The following is a 21,221-nucleotide window of genomic DNA, read 5'->3' as shown; positions in this document are numbered from 1 at the left end:
AGGTATGGAGATCCTGGGATGCCCCGTCATTAAGATGCCCCTCTTAGCCTCACCGGTGTAGTCCAAAGGAAAGCAAAGCAACACATTTGGCACCAGCTTAGCTGCAGGAGTTGCCAGAAGGATGGTCAGTGACGTCCAGCTGCCTTAGGGGCTCCACTCTGGATTTTCTGTCTGTGTTTACTCCGTACCCTTTGCCTCTCCTGAAGCTGCCCACAAGGTGGTGGGGCTATTTACCCATGGCTGGGGATTTGGTTCACGAGCACCAGGGCGCGTCCACACACCGGTGGGCCTGCGTGTGATGTGTGCAGCAGCCAGACCTCCTCCCTGTCTCAGAGTACTATATGGTGACATATACGTACTCTGATAATAAATTTAGTTTGACTTTAACTAAGTATTGTCCGGTGCAGTGTTATGTACTTCTTGATTCAATGCTTCTGAGTTACAAGGAGGTAAGTAAACAAAATGACCTACTTCTGATCAACTGAAATGCAAGTGTATGCGGAAAACCAATGTTTTGGATGTGAAAGCCTCTTTGGTAGCTAACCGTTGTAAATTCTAGGCAGAGATATAATAAAAGTTACAAAGACTGCCAGTACCCATGAAGCTATCAGTTATAGATCAGCACCTTACAGACAAAGTGACAGCACAGAGACCGGGTTTGATCCTGACCTCTAGTGCTGGCTGTGGAGTTTGCCTATTCTTTCTGAAAGAAATCCAGCATCCCAAAGATGCGTAGATTAATTGGTCATTGTAAATTACCCCTGGTGAAAAGGGGGTGTTAGAAGAATCAGGGAGGAGAAAAAGGGCATGTGACAGAGAATATGGTGCAATAAGTAGGGAAAGGGATTATAGGTCTGCTCTGAGAAAAGGACAATGAGTTTGGCTTGTTAGGCCAAATGGCTGCCTATGTCACGAAAAACGCGATTAACTGCCCCCTGCACAAAATGCTATTACATCCCCCTATTCCTTGGTGATTATCTTTATTTCTGCTTTCCTCAAATGAATGCCCAGGCCTCAAGAGGCATGACAGATAGGACATAAGACACAGGAGCAGAAGCGGGCCATTCAGCCCATCTGGTCTGCTCCCTCATTCCATCACGACTAATTTATTATTCAGCTCAAGCCCACATCCTGCAGCACTTGAGAATGCCATAAATAATGTTCTTAAAAATTTAACTTATACCCCTGGGGAACTGCTTTGTCTTTCCACAAATAATCCAGTGGAGAGTGGAGCTCAGTACAACCACAAGTAGCAGCTTAGTTGTCTATGCCAAAGCAACTGAACACAACATTCAGACTCGCTATTTCAACAAAGTGGCTAGTATTTTACATTTTGAGCCACTATTTAGCTCAAACTTAGTTCAATTAGGCTGAAAGCACATATAACACTGGACTCCTGTCCCTATACTAATAGAGTACGGGCACAGCAGGTAAGAATGCTCGTGGGAGCGATGTAACTTCCGCCAGGAAAAGTATTCCTAGCGTGGCAAATTGCAATTCCTGCATTTAGATAACATAGTTATATATCAGCTGGGCTTGCAAAATACTGCAACTAATTTAACCTGAATTTTGTTTTTTTTTCTTTTAAGAACAGTGAAAATGTGTCTTATAACCATATAACCATATAACACCTACAGCATGGAATCAGGCCATCTAGGCCCTTCTAGTCCGTGCCGAACTCTTACTCTCACCTAGTCCCACCGACCTGCACTCAGCTCATAACCCTCCATTCCTTTCCTGTCCATATATCTATCCAACTTAACTTTAAACGACAACATCAAACCTGCCTCATCCACTTCTGCTGGAAGCTCGTTCCACACAGCTACCACCTATCCTTCTCCATAATGAAATTGAAACTAATAGCATTGTGATCATTGGGCCCAAAGTGCTCCCCAACACAAACCTCTGTCACCTGACCTATGTCATTCCCTAACAGGAGATCCAACACTGCCCCTTCTCTAGTTAGTACCTCTACGTATTGCTGCAAAAAAACTATCCTGCACACATTTTACAAACTCCAAACCATCCAGCCCTTTTACAGTATGGGCTTCCCCGTCTATGTGTGGAAAATTAAAATCTGCCACAATCACAACCTTATGATTACTACAAATATCTGCTATCTCCTTACAAATTTGTTCCTCCAATTCTCGCTCCCCATTTGGTGGTCTATAATACACCCCCAGAAGAGTTACTACACCTTTCCCATTCCTCAATTCCACCCAAATAGCCTCCCTAGACGAGCCCTCTAATCTATCCTGCCAGAGCACCGCTGTAATATTTTCTCTGACAAGCAATGCAACACCTCTCCCTCTTATCCCTCCGGTTCTATAACACCTGAAGCAATTAAATCCAGGAATATTCAGTTGCCAATCACACCCCTTCTGTAACAATGTTTCACTAATAGCTACCACATCATACTTCCAGGTATCAATCCATGCTTTAAGCTTATCCACCTTTCTTATAATGCTCCTAGCATTAAAATAAATGCATTTAAGAAATTTTCCACCTCTTTCTCTCTGTTTATCACTAACGGTGCAAACAACTTTACTATTTTCTTTTTCTTCCTTCTTCCCTACATCTGTTCCTACACTCTGGTTCCCCTCACCCCTCGTATCTAGTTTAAATCCACCGGAGCCTCTCTAGCAAACCTACCTGCAAGAATAATTGCCCCCCTCCAGTTCAGATGTAGACTGTCCCGCCGGAACAGGTCCCACCTTCCCTGGAAAACTGCCCAATTATCTATAAATCTGAAGCCCTCCCTCCTGCACCACGTCTTCAGCCACATGTTGATCTGCGCTATCTTACTATTTCTAAACCCGCCTGCACGTGGCACTGGTAGCAATCCTGAGATTGCTATCCTGGAGGTCCTGTCCTTTATCTTGGCGCCTAACTCCCTAAACTCACCTCTCAGGACCTCCTCACTCTTCCTACCCACGTCATTGGTCCCTACATGGACCACGACATCCGGCTGCTCACCCTCCCTCTTGAGAATACCGAAAACTCGATCCGAGGTATCGCGGACCTTGGCAGCAGGGAGGCAACAGACCATCCGGGATTCTCGATCTCTTCCACAGAACCTCTCATCTGTCCGCCTAACTATCGAATCCCCTGTCACTACTGCTCTCTTTTCCCTCCTTCCCTTCTGAGTTGAGGGTCCCATCTCAGTGCCAGAGACGCAACCACTGCAACTTGTCCCTGGTAGGTCATCCCCATCAACAGTATCCAAAACGATGTACTTATTATTGGTGGGAACGTCCACAGGGGTGCTGTGCTCACTCTGTCTATTCTGCTTCCCTCTCCTGACAGTCACCCAGCTACCTGTCTCCTGACTCTTAGGGGTGACTATCTCTATTAGGGGTCTTAATGCAAAGCAAAATACACTTTCTGATGAAAGGCCAGGACTTGAAATGTCGATTGTTTCTTTGTCCAGAGATCCTGTTGATTTTTCCCCCCTTTCCCTCCCCACTTCTTCTATTGCCCATTCTGGCTTCTCTTCTCCTCACCTGTCCCTGATGCCCTTCTTCGTTCCCTTTCTCCAGTAGTCCAATAGACAATAGGTGCAGGAGTAGGCCATTCAGCCCTTCGAGCTAGCACCACCATTCACTGTGATTATGGCTGATCATCCACAATCAGTACCCTTTTCCTGCCTTCTCCCCATATCCCTTCTCTCCGCTATCTTTAAGACCTCTAACTCTTTTTTGAAAGAATCCAGAGAATTGGCCTCCACTGCCTTCTGAGGTAGAGCATTCCACAGAACCACAACCCTCTGTGTGAAAACGTTTTTCCTCAACTCCGTTCTAAATTGTCTACCCCTCAACTTAAACTGTGGCCTCTGGTTTTGGACTCCCCAAACATCGGGAATGTGCTTCCTGCCTCCAGCGTGTCCAATCCCTTAATAATCTCATATGTTTCAATCAGATCCCCTCTCATCCTTCTAAATTCCAGTGTAAACAACCCCAGTCCCTCCAATCTTTCAACATATGACAGTCCCGCCATCCTGGGAATTAACCTCGTGAACCTACACTGCACTCCCTCAATATCTAGAATGTCCTTCCTCAAATTTGGAGACCAAAACTGTACACAATATTCCAGGTGTTGTCTCACCAAGGACCTGTACAACTGCAGGAGGACCCCTTTGCTCCTATACTCAATTCCCCTTGTTATGAAGACCAGCATGCCATTAGTCCACTTTCCTCATCTACTAGATTCCAGCTGCTTCAGCCCTTTATCTTTTCCACCTATCACCTCTCAGCTTCTCACTTCATCCCCTACCCACCTACCTTCTCATTTTCTAGTTTACACCCCCCCCCCCAACAGTATTCTGGCTTCTTGCCCCTTCCTTTCCAGTCCCGAAGAAGAGCCTCAGCCTGAAATGATTCCTTTCCATAGAGCTGCCTGACCTGCTGAGTTCCTCCAGCATTTTGTAAGTGTACTCTAATTCTTTGCACTTTCTGTTGTTAATTTCTGAAATTAAACTTGCAGTGGAAGCAAATAAGCTTCACCAGGAGGCCAGTGCACTGAGCATAGTGGGCACACTTGACATGCAACTCTCCATGGCCAATTAGACAGTGGTGCAAAGAGGCAGCCTAACGACGCATCCTTCTGTGTGGGAGAGACTTGTCATTCGTCAGCCATGAGGTGATTAAACTATGCAGGAGAGATTACATCTGAAAGCTTGCACCTTCTAAATTTTCACACTGTAACATTAGTAAATTAATATTTTTGTCACATCAGCAATGTTTATTGTTAACTCAAAGGACAGAAGCATGTACATTTGTAAGAAATAATGTGGAAACATTAAGAATTTGTACAGCAAAATATGAGAAATACAGAATGATTTGCCAGAAAGAATAGCAGAAGCAAAAAAAAAAGTAGATTTTATATTATAGAAAAAGTGCTGACTTAAAAGCTGGTAGGGCTCTTAATGGCCTTTTCTAACATATACAATTGTTTAAGCAAAATTGTTTAAGTTGAATATGTGAGTCAAAATAAAAACTTACTTCCGGTATAATTGCACCAGAAGCTGTAACCGCATGCTACCTGCTGTATAATCACATTAGGTCTAATTTAGATCCAGTGAGAATAATTTAAAAAGCACAGAAACATTCAAGCTTGCAAGTACATTCTATAATTCTTCATTCTTGCTAAACTATAAAGTATTGAAGGAATGAGAACTCTTCATCACTATATTTAGTCACGACATTGGATAAACATATTACTTGACGAATGGCATTAATTAGAAGTTCCTCTACTAAAATTTCATTGGCGCTTTTGGTATCATAATACTCCAGGGGGGAAATTATCCAATTAATTCAGCATACTACAGGCTTAAAAAAATGCATCAGTACCATTTACTTCCTCACTGACACATTCTGTCACCTTATTCAAAAATCCTTATCAGGTTAGTTGGACATGATTTGCCTTCAGTCAGCCCACACTCATTTTCTCTAATCAACCACAATTTGTCCGCCTGTTAATTCTGTCCCTGATTAGCTTCCAGAACTGTCCCCACCACCAAGATTAAACTGACTTAATCCGTAGTTACTGGGTTTATTTCTACATTGATTCTGTTTGATCAAAGGCACAAACTTTGGAGTTTTGCAGCTCTCAGGCTCCAGCCTAAATTTATAAGATTTGGAAGATTATGGCTTGTAATGTCCTACCTTACTGTCTCATCAACCCATCTGGTTCAGGGGACTTATGCACTTTAACCTTATGCAAGGCACCAGACCTGACGGTGTACCTGGCAGGGCACTGAAAACTTGTGCCAACCAACTGGCGGGAGTGTTCAAGGACATCTTCAATCTCTCACTGCTGTAGTCAGACGTTCCTACCTATGTCAATCATACCGGTGCAGAAGAAGAGCATGATGAGCTGCCTCAATGACCATCACCCAGTTGCACTCACATCTACTGTGATGAAGTGCCTTGAGAGGTTGGTCAATAAACTCCTGCTTAAACAAGGACCTAGACATACTGCAATTTGCCTATTACCACAATAGGTCTAGAGTGGACGCAAACCCATTGGCTCTCCACTTGGCATTCAATCACCTGGACAGTGGAAATACCAATATCCAGCCGTTTACTGATTACAAACCCAGCATTCAACAAATCACTAGTGAACAAGCTCCAAAGCCTGGGCCTCCGTATCTCCCTCTGCAACTAGATCCTTGACTTCCTCATTGGGAAACTACAGTTTATGCAAATCTGAAACTGCACTTCCTTCTCACTGACAATCAAGACTGGCCCACCTCAAGGATGCACGTTTAGCCCACTGCTCTGGTCTACTCTATACCCATGACTGTGTTGCTAGGCACAGCTCAAAGGCCAACTATAAATTTGCTGATAGAAGTTCAGATGGTGAAGAGGAGGCATACAGGAGCGACATAGATCAGCTGGTTAAGTGGTGTCACAACAACACCCTTGCATTCAACAACAATAAGACCAAGGAATTGATTATGGATTTCAGGAAGAGGAAGTCGAGGGATCACACACCAGTCTTCATCGAGGGGTCAGCAGTGGAAAGGGTGAACATTTTCAAGTTACTGCGTGTCAAAATCCCTGAAGACCTATGCTGGGTCCAACATATTGATGCAATTACAAAGAAAGCTCGATAGCAGTTATATTTCTTTAGGAATTTGAAGAGACTTGGTATGCCACCAAAGACTTGCAAATTTATAGATATACCATGGAGAGCATTCCAACTGGCTGCGTCACCGTCTGGTATGAAGGGGCCACTGCACAGAATCAGAAAAAGCAGCAGAAACTCGAGAACTCAGCCAGGTCAATCATGGGCAGTAGCCTCCCCAGCATCCAGGGCATCTTCAGAAGGTGATGCCTCAAAAAGGCAGCATCCATCATTAAAGACCCCACTCACTTAAAACATTGCTGCCACCCAGGAGGTGGTACAGGAGCCTGAAGACACACGCAGAGTTTTAGGAACAGCTTCTTCTCCTCCTGTATCAGATTTCTGAATGGACAATGAACCCATGTACACAACCTCAGTATTTAGTTTTTCTTTTTGCATAATTTGATATTTTTCTTATTGTAACTTATATTGTTTTATTATCACGTATTGCAATGTACTGCTGTAGCAAAACAACAAATTTCACGACATATGCCAGTGATACTGATTTAGACTCTAACTGCAAATATTCTTCCTATTACCTCCTCTAATAAATTTTAGCCCATCCGAAGTATTAAAGTCTAGTTTTGCTGAGCTTCCCATACCTTTTCTTCTTTGGTAAATAACAATGTAAAGAACTTGCCCAGTACCTTAGATCTGCCCTCTAACTCCATGATCAGATCTCTTTTCTGGCCCCTTATTGGCTCCATCTTTCCTTTCACAATATTTAACCAATTACATACCTAGAGAATATTTTTGGATTCCCATTAATATTTGCTGGCAATCTTCTCAACTCTCTTATTTTCTTTTTTATCTCCCCTCTGAACATCCAGTGGTCAGCTACATGTTATCAACCTAGTAACTCTGAGAGGCTCACTTACTCCCAATCTCCATCAGTTCATTTAAGAGTGTTTGTGGCAATACATTGATAATAATTTACAAAGACCATGACATAAGAGCAGAATTAGGCCATTCAGCCCATCAAATCTGCTCTGCCATTCAATCATGGTTGATTTACTATCCCTCTGGATCTGATCTTCCTGCTTTCAGCCTACAATTTTTAAGGAAGAATCTATCAACCTCCACTTTATATACCTAATAACTTGGTATAATCTGTAGCAATGAATTCTATAGATTCACCAACCTCTGGCTAAAGAAACTACTCTATTTTTTTTTAGGTTATGAGGATACGCAGCCCTCTTTTATTGTCATTTAGTAATGCATGCATTAAGAAATGATACAATATTCCTCCGGTGTGATATCACAGAAACATAGGACAGACCAAGACAGAAAAACTGACAAAAACCACATAATTATAACATATAGTTACAACAGTGCAAGCAATACCATAACTTGATGAAGAACAGGCCGTGAGCACGGTAAAAAAGTTAAAAGTCTCTCGAAAGTCCCACATCTCATGCAGACGGGAGAAGGAAGAAAACTCTCCCTGCCGTACCCGACCACAGTCCGACTCTGAGTCGTCTGAAAACTTTGAGCTCTGACCAGCCCTCCAACACCGAGCACCATCTCTGCCGAATGCTTCGACCCCAGCCCCGGTCGCCAGCAGCAAGCAAAGCCGAGGATTTTGGGGCCTTCCCTCCAGAGATTCTCGATTGCACAGTAGCAGCGGCAGTTGCTTCACTGTTCTAGAGGGGTGTCCGTCTAATCTGAGGCTGTACCCTCTGGTCCTAGACTTTGTCATAATTGGAAACATCCTCTCCATGTTCACTTTATCTAAGCCTTACAATATTCAGTAGGTTTTAATGAGATCTCCCCTCATTCTTCTAAACTCCAGCAAGTACAAGCCTGGAGACATCAAACACTCCTCATTCATTAAACTGTCATTCTCAGGATAGTATTTGTGAACCTCCTCTGGATCCTCTCCATTGCCAGCACATCCTTTCTTAGATAAGGGGCCCAAAACTGCTCACAATACTCCAAGTGCAGTCTGACCAATGTCTTTTAAAGCCTCAGAGCTACAGAGGAAGAATGGAGAAACAGATCTAGCATCAACTGAATGGTCTCATCTGTACCATCATAATTCTTTTAAAATGACACGGTAATAATTAAAACAAATTTAGAATGAAATGAATGCTTCAATTTGGTGATCTATTTGCTTCCTCAGAAAAGTGAACACAGTGCTTCAGTGACATAACAGCTTGAAATTTTGAATATTGAACATATTGAAATGCAGTTTTACTTTGAGTTATCAGAATAGCAATTCATTGCATGCTTAACCACAAAGTAATAACATTTTGATGGCTTAATGCATCTAAATAATCAATTTTTCAATTCATTAATCAATACAGCATTCAATTACAAAGAAAATCATCTGATATCTGCTTAATGTAGCAGGCCCAGCCCAGCTGCTCTAGATACCGAGCTCCAGCAGTGCACATTAAATGCTGGGGAGACGAGAGATGACAGTCCAGGAATTACCGTCTGAAGCTTAATTTCTCAGAAAAACTTGAGTAATTAAAGTAATACACATATTAACTTTCCAATGTAGAGAACATGACTTGCAATTTGGAAGTTACTATTAATCACAGTCTCGTCTTCGTGAAGACCAGGTTTCGCAGTTTTAAATGGATTTTTCTTTCCGAGTAGAATAGTCAGGACATTGCAATAAATAATTCAGAAGTACAGCAGAACATTATACTGGGGGAAAAAAACACAACCTAATCAATTCCTCCACACTTACCAAGGCTCAAAAGTGATCTTTCCCTGTGGATTATTTATTTTTAAAATACAAAAACAGCTGCAAGTAGAGTTGCCAAATATGATTTTTGAATTCTATTTTAATAAAAATAAATCTTTAAAGTTCAGCTCAATAAATCTGCAAACTTTGAAGCTAGTTAGAAATTACCTACTTAAATTAGAGCTGAATATTTATTCCACTCACTTAATTCAATTATGCATCAAATAAGCTTCATCATTATTATATGAACACTCAAATAATAATGAGAAGCTATACTATAACAATGCTTAATTGGGTTTAAGGGTAAATTCATCACTTGACCAGTTTCCTACTGGGAATGTATACAGATTTGTAGAACTACCATCATGGTGTTATGACCCAGTCTGTGACCTTTACTCTTTCCAAGCCAGCTCTCCTGCCAGCAGAACATTTTTGAACATTAAAGTAGATCACAGAACAGTACACTACAGCACTGAACAGGCCATTTAGCCAGCTATTTTGTGCCGACTTTGATGCCAACTTATACTAAATTACCTCCTCCTCTGCATCTTCCATATCCCTCCATTCCCTCGTATTCATGTGTCTATTGGAAAGCCTCTTAAGCTCCACCAAACTGCCCGTTTCCATTGTGACTCCAGTAACCTAGTCCAAGCACTGCCATTCTCTGCATAAAAAAGCTTGCCACTCATGTTGTCTAACCTTAAAAGCATGTCCTCTGGATTTTAATATTTCTACTCTGGGGAAGATTCTAACTGTCTAGCCTCTCTATGCCTCTCATAATTTAAAAAATCTCTTCAGCCTCCAGTGCTCTGGGGGAGCAACCCAAGTTTGTCCAACTTTTCTTTATAGCTTATACCCTCCAACCTAGGCAGCCTCCCTCTCCACATCCTTCCTATAATGGGTAACCAGACTGCATGCGAAACTCCAAGTGTGGTCAGACTAAAGTTTTCATATAGCTGCAGCCATGACTTCCTAAATATTATACTCAACATGCCTACCAATGAAGGCAAGCATGCCATATGCCTTCTTTACTACCTTATCCACTTTCAGTGAACAATGGACCTGAAAGATCCTTCTGTACCTCAATGCTATTAAAGGGTCTATTATTAACTCTATACTTTCTCCTTTCATTTGACCCCTCTAAAGGCAAAACATCATACTTGCCTGGATGAAACTCCACCTGCCACTTTTCTGCCCACATCTGCAATTGTTCTATATCCCATTGCATTCTTTGATAGTCCTTTACATTGTCCAATCTTAATGCTATCCATAACAGGCCAATCCACCTATCTATATTTTCCATTTAAATCATTGATATATCACAAACAACAGAAGTCCAGCACTGATCCTTATGGAACACAGACCTCTAGCGAGAATAACAGCTTTCCACACTACTCCCTGTCTTCAATGGGCAAGCCAATTCTGAATCCAAACTTCCAATGCACCCTGGAACACATGCATCTTTATATCCTGAATCAATCTAGCATGAGGGACCTTATCAAATACCTTGTCCATGTAGATAATGTCCTCTGTCTTACCCTCCTCAAGCTCCTTTGTCACCTCCTCAAAAAACTCCATTCAATTTGTAGGCATGATCTGCCCTGCACAAAGCCATGCTGACTGTCCCCAAGCAGGCTATGCTTTCCAAATGTGTATAAGTCCCACCACGCACTATCATTGCCAATAGCTTCCTTACCACTGATGAAAGACTCACTGCCCTATAATTACCTGGATTATCCCTGCTTCCTTTCTTTAACAATGGCACAACATTTACTACTCTCCAGTACTCTGGAACCTCGTTTGTTGCTAGGACACAAAGATCTTTGTCAAAGCCCCAGCAATCTCCTCACTTGCTTCTTTCAATATTTGAGGATATATGCATCAGGCCCTAGCGACTTATGCACCCTAATGCTTTTCAGAAGACCCAGCATTACCTCTTCCTTAATCTCAAAATGTCCCAGCACATTAGCATGTCCCACTCTGCTTTCATTATCTTAAAAATCTCGCTCATATTTTCAGCTGACGTCAAAATGCATTTATTTGCAAGATTTCTCGTTTCTCTTACAACACTGTAAGTGTAGTTTGTTGCCTACAGAATGGTACGTCTAGCAGTCCAGTAATACTACATTGGATGAAATTTTCAGTCAGTCTTTCCCTCAAACCTTTTAATGTTATCTTGAAACCAAACCTGGTCCATTTTGTTGGATTTCACTCTCCAAAAAAAAGCAAGTTAATTACCATGTAAGTAGGTGCATTTAATGGAAGGACAATTTGTACATTTACAGGGCTAGGGACAGAGTTAAAACTTTATTTAATTTTTGAAGATGTCGTCTCATATTCTAGAGACCAAACTAACTCCCCTGTTTGCAGTTTACTATCAATGCACTTCAGCATTCCAAGTGCATGTTCAACAAGCTTTTAGCCTTCAAATGAAAACTCTTGATTTGAAAGCTAAAAGATAAACCGTCTCTCCACAGACCTGCCTTTTTGTTTTATTACCATTTAATACTATCCTATCGCATAAATGTATACTATACTATATTATACAACAAGTAAATCCAGAAAGTGTGATACAAATTCATATCTTGTACTTGGAATGTACAGACAATTACTAAAGTTTTTCAACATGCTATTCTTCCCAAGCCCGCACAGATAACTGGTGACTTGTGTCAATCATACAGTCATAAGAAAAAGCAGGCATCACATAACACATAAAAAAATAGTAATGATTAAAAAGTGGATGGAAACATATTTTTACGAATAGGAGCCACTTAATGGAAAACCCAAATCCAAGCAAGTACTTAATGTACAGTACGTATCCTTAAATATGTGCCTGGTATTATGGTTTTCCTACAAATTGGTTTTTAAAAATAATCGCCTTTTAATTGCTCCTCTGTAGCATCCTGAAGGTGAGCCATTTGCTGTGGGAAACAATGAAGCGGACATAATCGACTGATGTCAGCCAAAGAGATCCCTGCCGAGCACGCCTGTGTGTTCAGCCTGTTTCTCCATTCTGGCAACACTGTAATTCTGCTTCTGAGAAGACAAAAATAAAATGGCAGAGGAGGATGAAGAGGATTTGTGCTCAAAAAAATCCTCACACTGAGTTTTCAGTCACGTCTGTGACATTTGTGGGAGGGCAAGGTACAGGATTAGAACCCAGGTAAGATGTGAATTGAGCGGCAGGTATCGCAGCCAACTATCAGCCTCACCATTTTGTTGACTAATGAGTGTGATGTGTACTGGAAATTGGATATTTAACAGTCAAGTGTTCCTGTGTGGAAATTTGTCTTTTGTGTTCCATGAATAACTTCTGTCCTAATAACATAAGAGCGGACTGGTGAGTTAAGACATAACTGTTCATTTAAACAGCAATGGCTAAACTACTGAAACACATCTACTTTGGGTGGATGGGAAAGCTCAAAGTGGCCCAAAAAATCAGAAGACGTAGGAGCAGAATTAGGCCATTCGGCTCATTGAGCCTGCTCCAGCACTTAATCATGGCTCATTTATTTTCCCTCTCAAACCCATTCTCCTGCTTCCTTCCTGTAATCCTTAAAAGCCCTTGCTAATCAAGAACCTATCCACCTCTGCTTTAAATATACCCAATGACTTGGTCTTCACAGCATCTGTGGCTGTGAATTCCATAGAATAACCACCCTCTGGCTAAAGAACTTCCTCATCATCTCTGCTCTAAGGCTGTACCCTCTGGTCCTAGGCTCTCCATGCTATAGCAAAGATCCTCTCCATGTTCACTCATCTAGGCCTTTCAATATTCAATAGGTTTCAATGAGACCTCCCCCCATTCTTCTTAACTCTAGCAAGTACAGGCCCAGAGCCATCAAACACATTAACCCGTTCATTCCCAGGATCATTCTTGTAAATCTCCTCTGGACCCTCTCCAATTCCGCCATATCTTTCTTTAGATATGGGCCCAAAACTGCTCACAATACTCCAAATGTGATCTGACCAGCGCCCTATAAAGCCTCAGCATTATATCCTTGTTTTTACATTCTAGTCCTGTTAAAATGAATGCAGCACTGCATTGTTCCACTCATCTTCCTTTAATTAGTTTGTGAGAACAGAAATCAATTCAAGGCATTTTGAAAACATTACGGGTTGGAAGCTTACCCATTAGCAGCTATTATGCAGTTAGATACAAAGAACATATTTTTCACTTATACATCACAAGATGAAAACTAGGGATCACCAATATCAGGTCAACAATAAGGTAAATGTGAAAATCAGCTGTAAGGAGATGCCACAAGTAGCAGTTGAGGCAAATTGCATAGCTGCACAAATGGGGAACCTGGGTAAAGATGTCAGAAGTGAAAATGTTCAATAGTTACTGCACAGTATCAGTTGCACACCTTTGATAGTGAAGCAGGCAATGTCCAGATATAACAAGATATAGACAATACAGCAGATTCTGGTTAATTGGGCCATCAGTTAAAAGGGCAGACCATTTCTTTGGGACAACTCTTAAAAAAAGAAAAGAAATTGAGAAGATAGCAGGGACTCCCATCATTTATTTGGGACACTATGCCCCTCAATTAGCCTGTGGGTGGTGTAGTAGCATTAGTACCGCACTTTGAGGGAAGTGGTCCCTGGTTCCAATCCAGCTGGCTCCTTGCACGTGTTCCATCAGTACTGGGTCAAGCGGTGGGCTAGCAACTCTGTCTCATAAAAAAGAGAAATGGCGAAGTTGCTGCCCGATGTAGAGAGGAGGATGCCACTTAATTGGGGCAGGAGACTATTGTTCAACATTTTCAAACAGTTTTTAAATAGCATCACTTGTGTGTTTTGTGTTCAAAAAGCACTGATTTTTGTCACTGATAGTTGGCGAGTAATACACAGCCAGACAATTCAGAACTGTTTGCTCACTGCAGTTTTAAGCATTCAGGCCTGGAGATGCCAGAAACGACCAGGAGTGAAAATGAAACAATTTCACTACTTCAACAAGTTAGGAATTACAAAGAAATTGAAGGTCATGTTAAACATTACGATGCAAATGAAGATTTGGATGATGCAATCATTGAAGGTATTGTTTGAAGGCAGTCCATTATCTGTGCTTGGGTGTCTGTACTGATTTTGCTCATTCTGACAATCAAAAGAACATGTCAGCCAACACTGAATGAATTCCAGATAACTATCAGGAACTAATGCTTAGTTTTATAGTACAGTAGTAGTTTCGGTAGTGTTCTAATTTATTCTGTACTTCGCTTAAATACATAATTTGCTACTCAATTGAATGTTAGTTTGTCTTTTTTCTGTTTTTTTAACTATTTCCATGAAATTTCAGCTAAATGGGTCAAAATGCACTAGTCTGATCCCAATGTGTTCCAGTTAAACAGAATCCACTGTATTCACTAACTACTGAATGCTAAGCAACATTAAAATGCTAATCAATAACCATCTCCCACAGCAACATGTTTAACTACCTCCATGTGACATTAAATGGATTAACAATCATTGAAAAGCCCTGATATCAATATCCTGATGGTCACTGTTAACTAAGCACAGCTAACATTTTTGTCTGAAGACCCAAATGCCTCAAAATGTTTCCACTGTCTAAGGAAGTGGAATAAAGACTGGCAAATGGATTTCGATACAGGTAAGTGTCAGGTGATATATTTTGGAAAGTCAAACCAGCATAGGGCTTACACTATGAAAGGTAGGGCACTAGCGAGTGCATTAGGGAATTGAACAGAGGGACCAAGGAGCACAAGTGCCTAGTTCGTTGAAAGCAGTGTCATGGAAAAATAGGGTGGTGAGAAAGGTGCATTCAGAGTAGAAGCTGGGATATTATGTTGCAATTGTACAAGTGCTGCACACCTCTATGACTATCTACTGGGAGTACAGTCAAATATCAGCCATTTTCTTCGCTGGGTTAAGCTGTGATATTCAGTTATCTTGATACCAGCTAGTGAAAAGCAATTGGCATTGACATTAACAGTGCAACTCAGCTGTTGTGTTTTTGAGTGTCAGAGAGATTGCAAGATGAACCACCGCCTCACAACGCCAGAGTCAAAGGTTCAATCCTGGCCTTGGGTGGCGTCTATGTGCAACTTGTACATCACCCTGAGACTGTGTGGGTTTCCTCTAGGTGCTCTGACTTTCTCCCATATCCCAAAGACATGCAAGCAGCTTAGTCAGCTGGTCACTGTAAATTGCCCTGTGTGTAGGAGAGTGGCTGAATTTAGGGAGAGCAGCTGATGAGAATATGGAAGATGTAGGATTGGTGAAAATTGGCGATAGATGGTTAGTGTGGACTTGGTGGGTTGAAGAACAGGTTTCTATGCTGTATCTCTCTATGGTTCCATGGCAGAGGTGCAATCAAGCAACTTTGAGCATCTCTTTCAAACGTGGTTTTCACCTACATGATGCAAGCACCACCTTTTACTCCACCTCTAAAATAACTTTCATATTTGGAAGCATATTGCTAAATCCATGTCTACAGTACCTTCACATAATCTGACTGCAATGGTTCAAAGTGGCAATTCAAAGGCAATCAGAGAAAGGAGATAAATGTTGGCAGTAACTAAATAAATCTTAAATATATATATTTGAAAATGAGGAACAAGGATGTTGTAAAGTTAGATGAACAGTGCAATGTAATGGGAAGAATAACACGGTACAAAATCCAGCATTGATCAGTTAGAGTGCAAACATACTGCTTGGTGTGGACAGTGGAATTTTTGTAACTGAAGCATCCTCCCAGTTTATTCAAGAAAGCAGTTCCAATCCTGTCATCCTATTAGAGTACAAGTCAGTCAGTCAGCTATCTTTTTTTCTGATATTTATGCTCCTACATAAAGGTTTGAAACAGTATTTTCTTAATACAGGACCAATAAATGATAAACCTGTCATCAAAAAACATCTTCCTGGTGGAGGTTGGATGCACCATAATACAACTACCCAATGTAATGAACAACTTCCCTTGTACACTGAGTTGCAGTAGCCCAAACCATCCTTAGAAACGCCAGTATTTACTTCTCCAAATGAAAGTTTAGACCTCTGTGCTAAAGTGCCAAATTTCTGTACAGCTGATTGCTGGCTTGTTTCCTGTTGCATTCTGACTTCTCATGGAGACCACTGATGCAGTAGGCCCTTTCACAGATCTCCCAGCACTTATGATGTGAAATGTGCACTTTGAAAATAAATGTACTTTGAACATTGCTCCAGTGTCATGTCTGCATGCTTTTGTGCTTCGAGTTGCTGCCACATGATTGGCTGATTACATAGAACTTTCTACAGGGGCACAATTGAGAGCATCCTGACTGGCTGCATCACTGCCTGGTATGGGAACTGTACTTCCATCGATCGCAGTACTCTGCAGAGTGGTGCGGACAGCCCAGTGCATCTGTAGATGTGAACTTCCCACTATTCAGAACATTTACAAGGCCAAGTGTGTAAAAAGGGCCTGAAGGGTTATCGGGGACCCGAGTCACCCCAACCACAAACTGTTGCAACTGCTACCATCCGGGAAACAGTACCGCAACACAAAAGCTGGGACCAACATGCTCCAGGACTGCTTAATTCATGCTGACACAACTGTATTTCTATGTTATATTGACTGTCCTGTTGCACATACTATAAACTGCACATTGCACATTTAGATGGAGATGTAGTGTGAAGATTTTTACTCATGTATATGAAGGATGTAAGTAATAAATTCAGTTCAATATATGCATTCATGTGGTGAACAGGTATGTGGTGAAGCTGCTCTGGGCCTCACCAGCCAGCTGAGGGTTTGCTTACCTGAGCAATTCTCTGCTTGGGGTTGGGAGGCTGGTGGAGATGCTTCAGGCAAGGGTTGAGTTTAGTCAGGAGGCTTTGAACAAGTGGGTCTCCAGGAAATTTGGACCAATACAAAGAATCATTTCAAGCAGCAACTTCAATTCTTGAATCCTGATTCTATTCATAATCTTGTCATTTGCTAATGTGGAAATTGAGACCAGACCCAAGAAGACTGAAATTTTCAAAAGTAATGGACTTCTACACAGAGAGCTAGATTAAGAGATCTGGAAAAGTCACTGGAAATAGGTTAACTAAACTTTGTGTTTACAGTCATAATTATAAGAGATTCTACAGATGCTGGAAATCCTGAGGAATACATACAAAATTCCTGAAGAACTCAGCGAGTCGGGCAGCATCGAGAGTAAACAGTCAATGTTTCGGGCTGAGACCCTTCATCAGGACTGGGTGCTATTCCTGAGGAAGGGTCTCAACCTGAAAGGTCAACTGCTAACTCCTGTCCATAGATGCTGCCCAACTTGCTGAGTTCTTAGCAATATAATCATAGATTTTATTTTTGTCTTTCTAAGAATATAGCAAGCATTAAAGCACCAAAGTCCATAAAGTTGTATAGATTTCCAGGTCCAAATAGAGACACTCCACTATAAAACATAGGGACTCTCCATGACAACCTGCAGGAAGAAGTGGAAATCGGTCACTCATTTTCTAGATTCTGTGACCTAGGACGAGTCCTACAACAAACATAATAATAAGCACAAAACTCATTCGCGTCTTGATGTCATTATATACACACAGCATCTTTAGTGCCATTAACCTATTATGAAAACTAATTAACAGCTCGAGATTGATCTTTTTCACCCCAAGAAATATCCCTTATAGTCAAAATAAGGGCAAGAGAGATGGAAACTGCCTTTCACACTCTCAATACTTCCAATGAAAAATACTCTTGTTTTATACATTAAAACAGAGTATTTTTTTCCATTGAATGGCTTGAACTGCACCAAGGTTCCACAGACATCAATAGCTGGTTGATTGATTGATTCATTGGTTGTCTGTCGTATCTGATGATGATATTTTGTGCAGTTCTTCAACTGCACAAAGAAACCTGTGTAGGAAAGTTTTGAGAGTGGAAAAGCTGTTGCACTGAGGCAGTTCCACTCACCATGGAGTTTTGCAGAACCGCCTTCTTGGCTGTTGGATCTCAGGGAATGAATATGGACCTGGAAATGGAGAACAACTCACCTGCTCTTCTTTGAATTTGTACTATGAAAATTTTTAAGTTCACCCAAGAATGTAAATAGAGACTTAGTTGAATGTCTCAACCTGAAGCTGGCACTTGATAATGCAGTGTTCACTCTGCATTGCAGTGGAGTTCAACCTATACCCAAGAATGAAATTTGGAGTCAAACCCACCGACCATTGACTGGAAAACAGCACACTTTTTTTGCTGATCAGGAGGAAGTTTAAGATTGCTGGAAGCTATCTTTGCCTGTTCAGGAAATTTCCACACTGTTAACACCAGACAACAGTACAGTACTTGAATATAATATTTTACAGTAAAGTCACAAAGAAAAGTCACAGACCTTGTTTCCAGATTTTTTTCTTTGAACACGCTCTATCAACAGTGTACACAGTATATCCTCCATTTTTATTTCAGAGACACTGAAAGAAGAAAGATAAAAGGAGAATTACTTCCTCATCTAAACCAATGGTAAATTGGCATTGCTACAATAAATTTACTTTGTCTGGAAGCATTTGAGATGAAAGGGAAACATTTTAAGAATGTGAGATTCCATACACTAGAGTTGCCTGGTTTTATTATAAATCAAGTACAGTAGCCTAGTGGCTATTCTACTGGATGAGTAACTTGCATGTTTAGATGCCACAGGAAGGTAGGAAATTGAAAAATCAATTTGAGTGACTGAGCATCCCGAACAGTTTGGGGTTGGTTCTCTGATATCCTGCGGTGGAAGGAGCTCTTTACCATAGCAGTCTCCACACGATTCCAATCTCAGAGTGAATTTAAATGCCCTCAGGAGTGGCAAGAATGGAAATATAAAGACTGCAGTGTCTGTTACTTTTCTTCTACCTAACACCCCTCATTCTTTTCCATAATAATATCTTTATTTCCCATTTAATTCACTCTGATCATTGACCTGAAATGTTAACTATTTCTAAATCCGCAGATGTCTGACCTGCTGAGTATTTCTGATTTATTGCAGATTCCCATCATCTGCTATAAGTCGCTTTTGACATCCCATTTCAATGAGCATTTTTTACCTGCTTTATGATGGTTGTTTTCTCATGAATTATAACTTTGCAGATTGCCCTTTTTTATCCTTCAGATTTAAGTTATTTAATGCCCTGTTTCAATGTGTTGCAAATCCATGGTTCCTCTTTAACTGACTAGGTATGTGTCAGGGGTACATTTAAGTGAAATGTACTGTATGACAATTGTTGTGAAAGGTTAATGAAAACATCATGGATTAAAATGGTGGGGAGGAGGGGGTAATGGTGATATCTCCGATGTTTCCATGCCATTCTCTTCTGGCAACCGGCCAGGCACTAGTCTCCAAGATATTTGAACTGAATCACAGCGGGAAGCCATCATCCAAGTGCCCGTGCCAGGCTGAAGCTACACTTGTCTTAATGAATCAGTGAATGAGCAATCATAGGGCTGAGAAATTGCAAGGCTGGCTGTGGAGCTTCTGTGAGCAGCTCACAAACAGAGCGTGATGTACTCGATACAGCATAAAGGGGGAGGGGAGGGGAGGAGCGCAGCGCAGTACAAAACCATACTGCAGCAGTTTTCGACACACTACAAGCCTTGGAGCTGGTATGGACCGAACGTTAAAATTCCAACCAACACTCGGGGAAAGAAATCACAGAATAAAGGATGCAGTTTCATAATGGCTGTGAAAAAATATTGTAAATTTGGTTGAAATTGCTAATTAAAAATTGTCGTAGGCCATCCTGACCAGCAATAAGTGCAGCCTGAGGCAGGAAGCCAATGGCACTGACAGTAGGGGATAGCAGGTGGTCTATTCTATTAACCTGCTCATCCTTCTTTCTGATTGGCGGAAATATGAAATCAAGGCAGGAGTCCAGATTATTCAGTACAGGCTCTGCTGATTCATGTACTTCACTGCACTATAAACTCACCTGAGTTGTAAGTGCTTACACTCAGCTCAATTTGTATAAAAAGGATACAAACACAAATTCGAGTACAATCATCAAATCCAAGTCAGCGCTTTACATTATATTAGGTTTCCAAATGTCAGAAGTGGCAATGCCATATTTAAGTTTGACCACTGTCACTGGCCCAATCAAAGGTGCTGACACATCAGCGTATAGGAGGGAGATTGAAAACTGGCTGAGTGGTGCCACAACAACAACCTCTTACTCAAAGTCAGCAACACCAAGGAGATGGATTACTGACTTCAGGAGAAGGAAACCGGAGGATCAGAGATGATGGGGATCAGCAACTTTGAATTCCTCAGTGTTATCAATCCAGAGGATCTGTCCTGAGTCCATTACGAAGACTTGCTATGTCATCTACAACTTTGACAAACTTCTATATATGTGCGGTGGAGAGTATATTGACTGGTTGCTTCATGGCCTGGTATAGAAACACGAATGCCCTTGTGAGGAGAAGAGCTCTCCCTACCATTGAGCACATCAATACGGAGCAACGTCACAGGAAAGCAGCACCCATCATCAAGGAGCACCGCCATCCAGGCTACACTGTCTTCTTGCTGCTGCTATCAGGAAGAAAGCAAAGGAGCCTCAAGACCCACACCACCAAGTTCATGAACAGTTATTATCCCAGAACCATTAGGCTCTTGAACAAAAGGGAATAACTTCACTCGCTCCATTACTGAATTATTCCCACAACCTATGGACTCATCTTCAGGGAGTCTCAAACTCATAATCTCGATATTTATTGCTTATTTATTTATTATTTCTTTTTTTTTTAATGCACATTGGCTGTGGTCCATCCTGTTGGGCGCAGTCTTTCATTAATTGTATTTCTTGTACTTACTGTGATTGCTCGCAGAAAATGAATCTCAGGGTTGTATATGGTGACATTTACAGATATGCATTTTGATAACAAATTTACTTTGAACTTTGAAAACTACAG

General features: G+C 41.3%; 1 protein-coding gene across 3 annotated transcripts in view; it reads right to left on the bottom strand.

The window, feature by feature from the left end:
- The window catches only part of ddx31 (DEAD (Asp-Glu-Ala-Asp) box polypeptide 31), a 131,367-nt gene that overhangs the window by 48,194 nt on the left and 61,952 nt on the right, over positions 1 to 21,221 (bottom strand). For 2 of the 3 annotated variants that reach the window (XM_072240094.1, XM_072240093.1), the window contains one exon: positions 18,664 to 18,742. In XM_072240094.1, coding sequence (XP_072096195.1) covers positions 18,664 to 18,742 — 79 coding nt within the window. Of the gene's footprint in view, positions 1 to 10,685; positions 12,359 to 18,663; positions 18,743 to 21,221 lie in introns of those variants that run through there. The other variant, XM_072240095.1, reaches the window with a different exon arrangement.

The sequence above is a fragment of the Mobula birostris genome, chromosome 22 (genome assembly GCF_030028105.1).
Source record: "Mobula birostris isolate sMobBir1 chromosome 22, sMobBir1.hap1, whole genome shotgun sequence".
Classification (NCBI taxonomy): domain Eukaryota; kingdom Metazoa; phylum Chordata; class Chondrichthyes; order Myliobatiformes; family Myliobatidae; genus Mobula; species Mobula birostris.
Note: the sequence above shows the minus strand (reverse complement) of the source record. Positions and strands in the feature narration are given on the sequence as shown.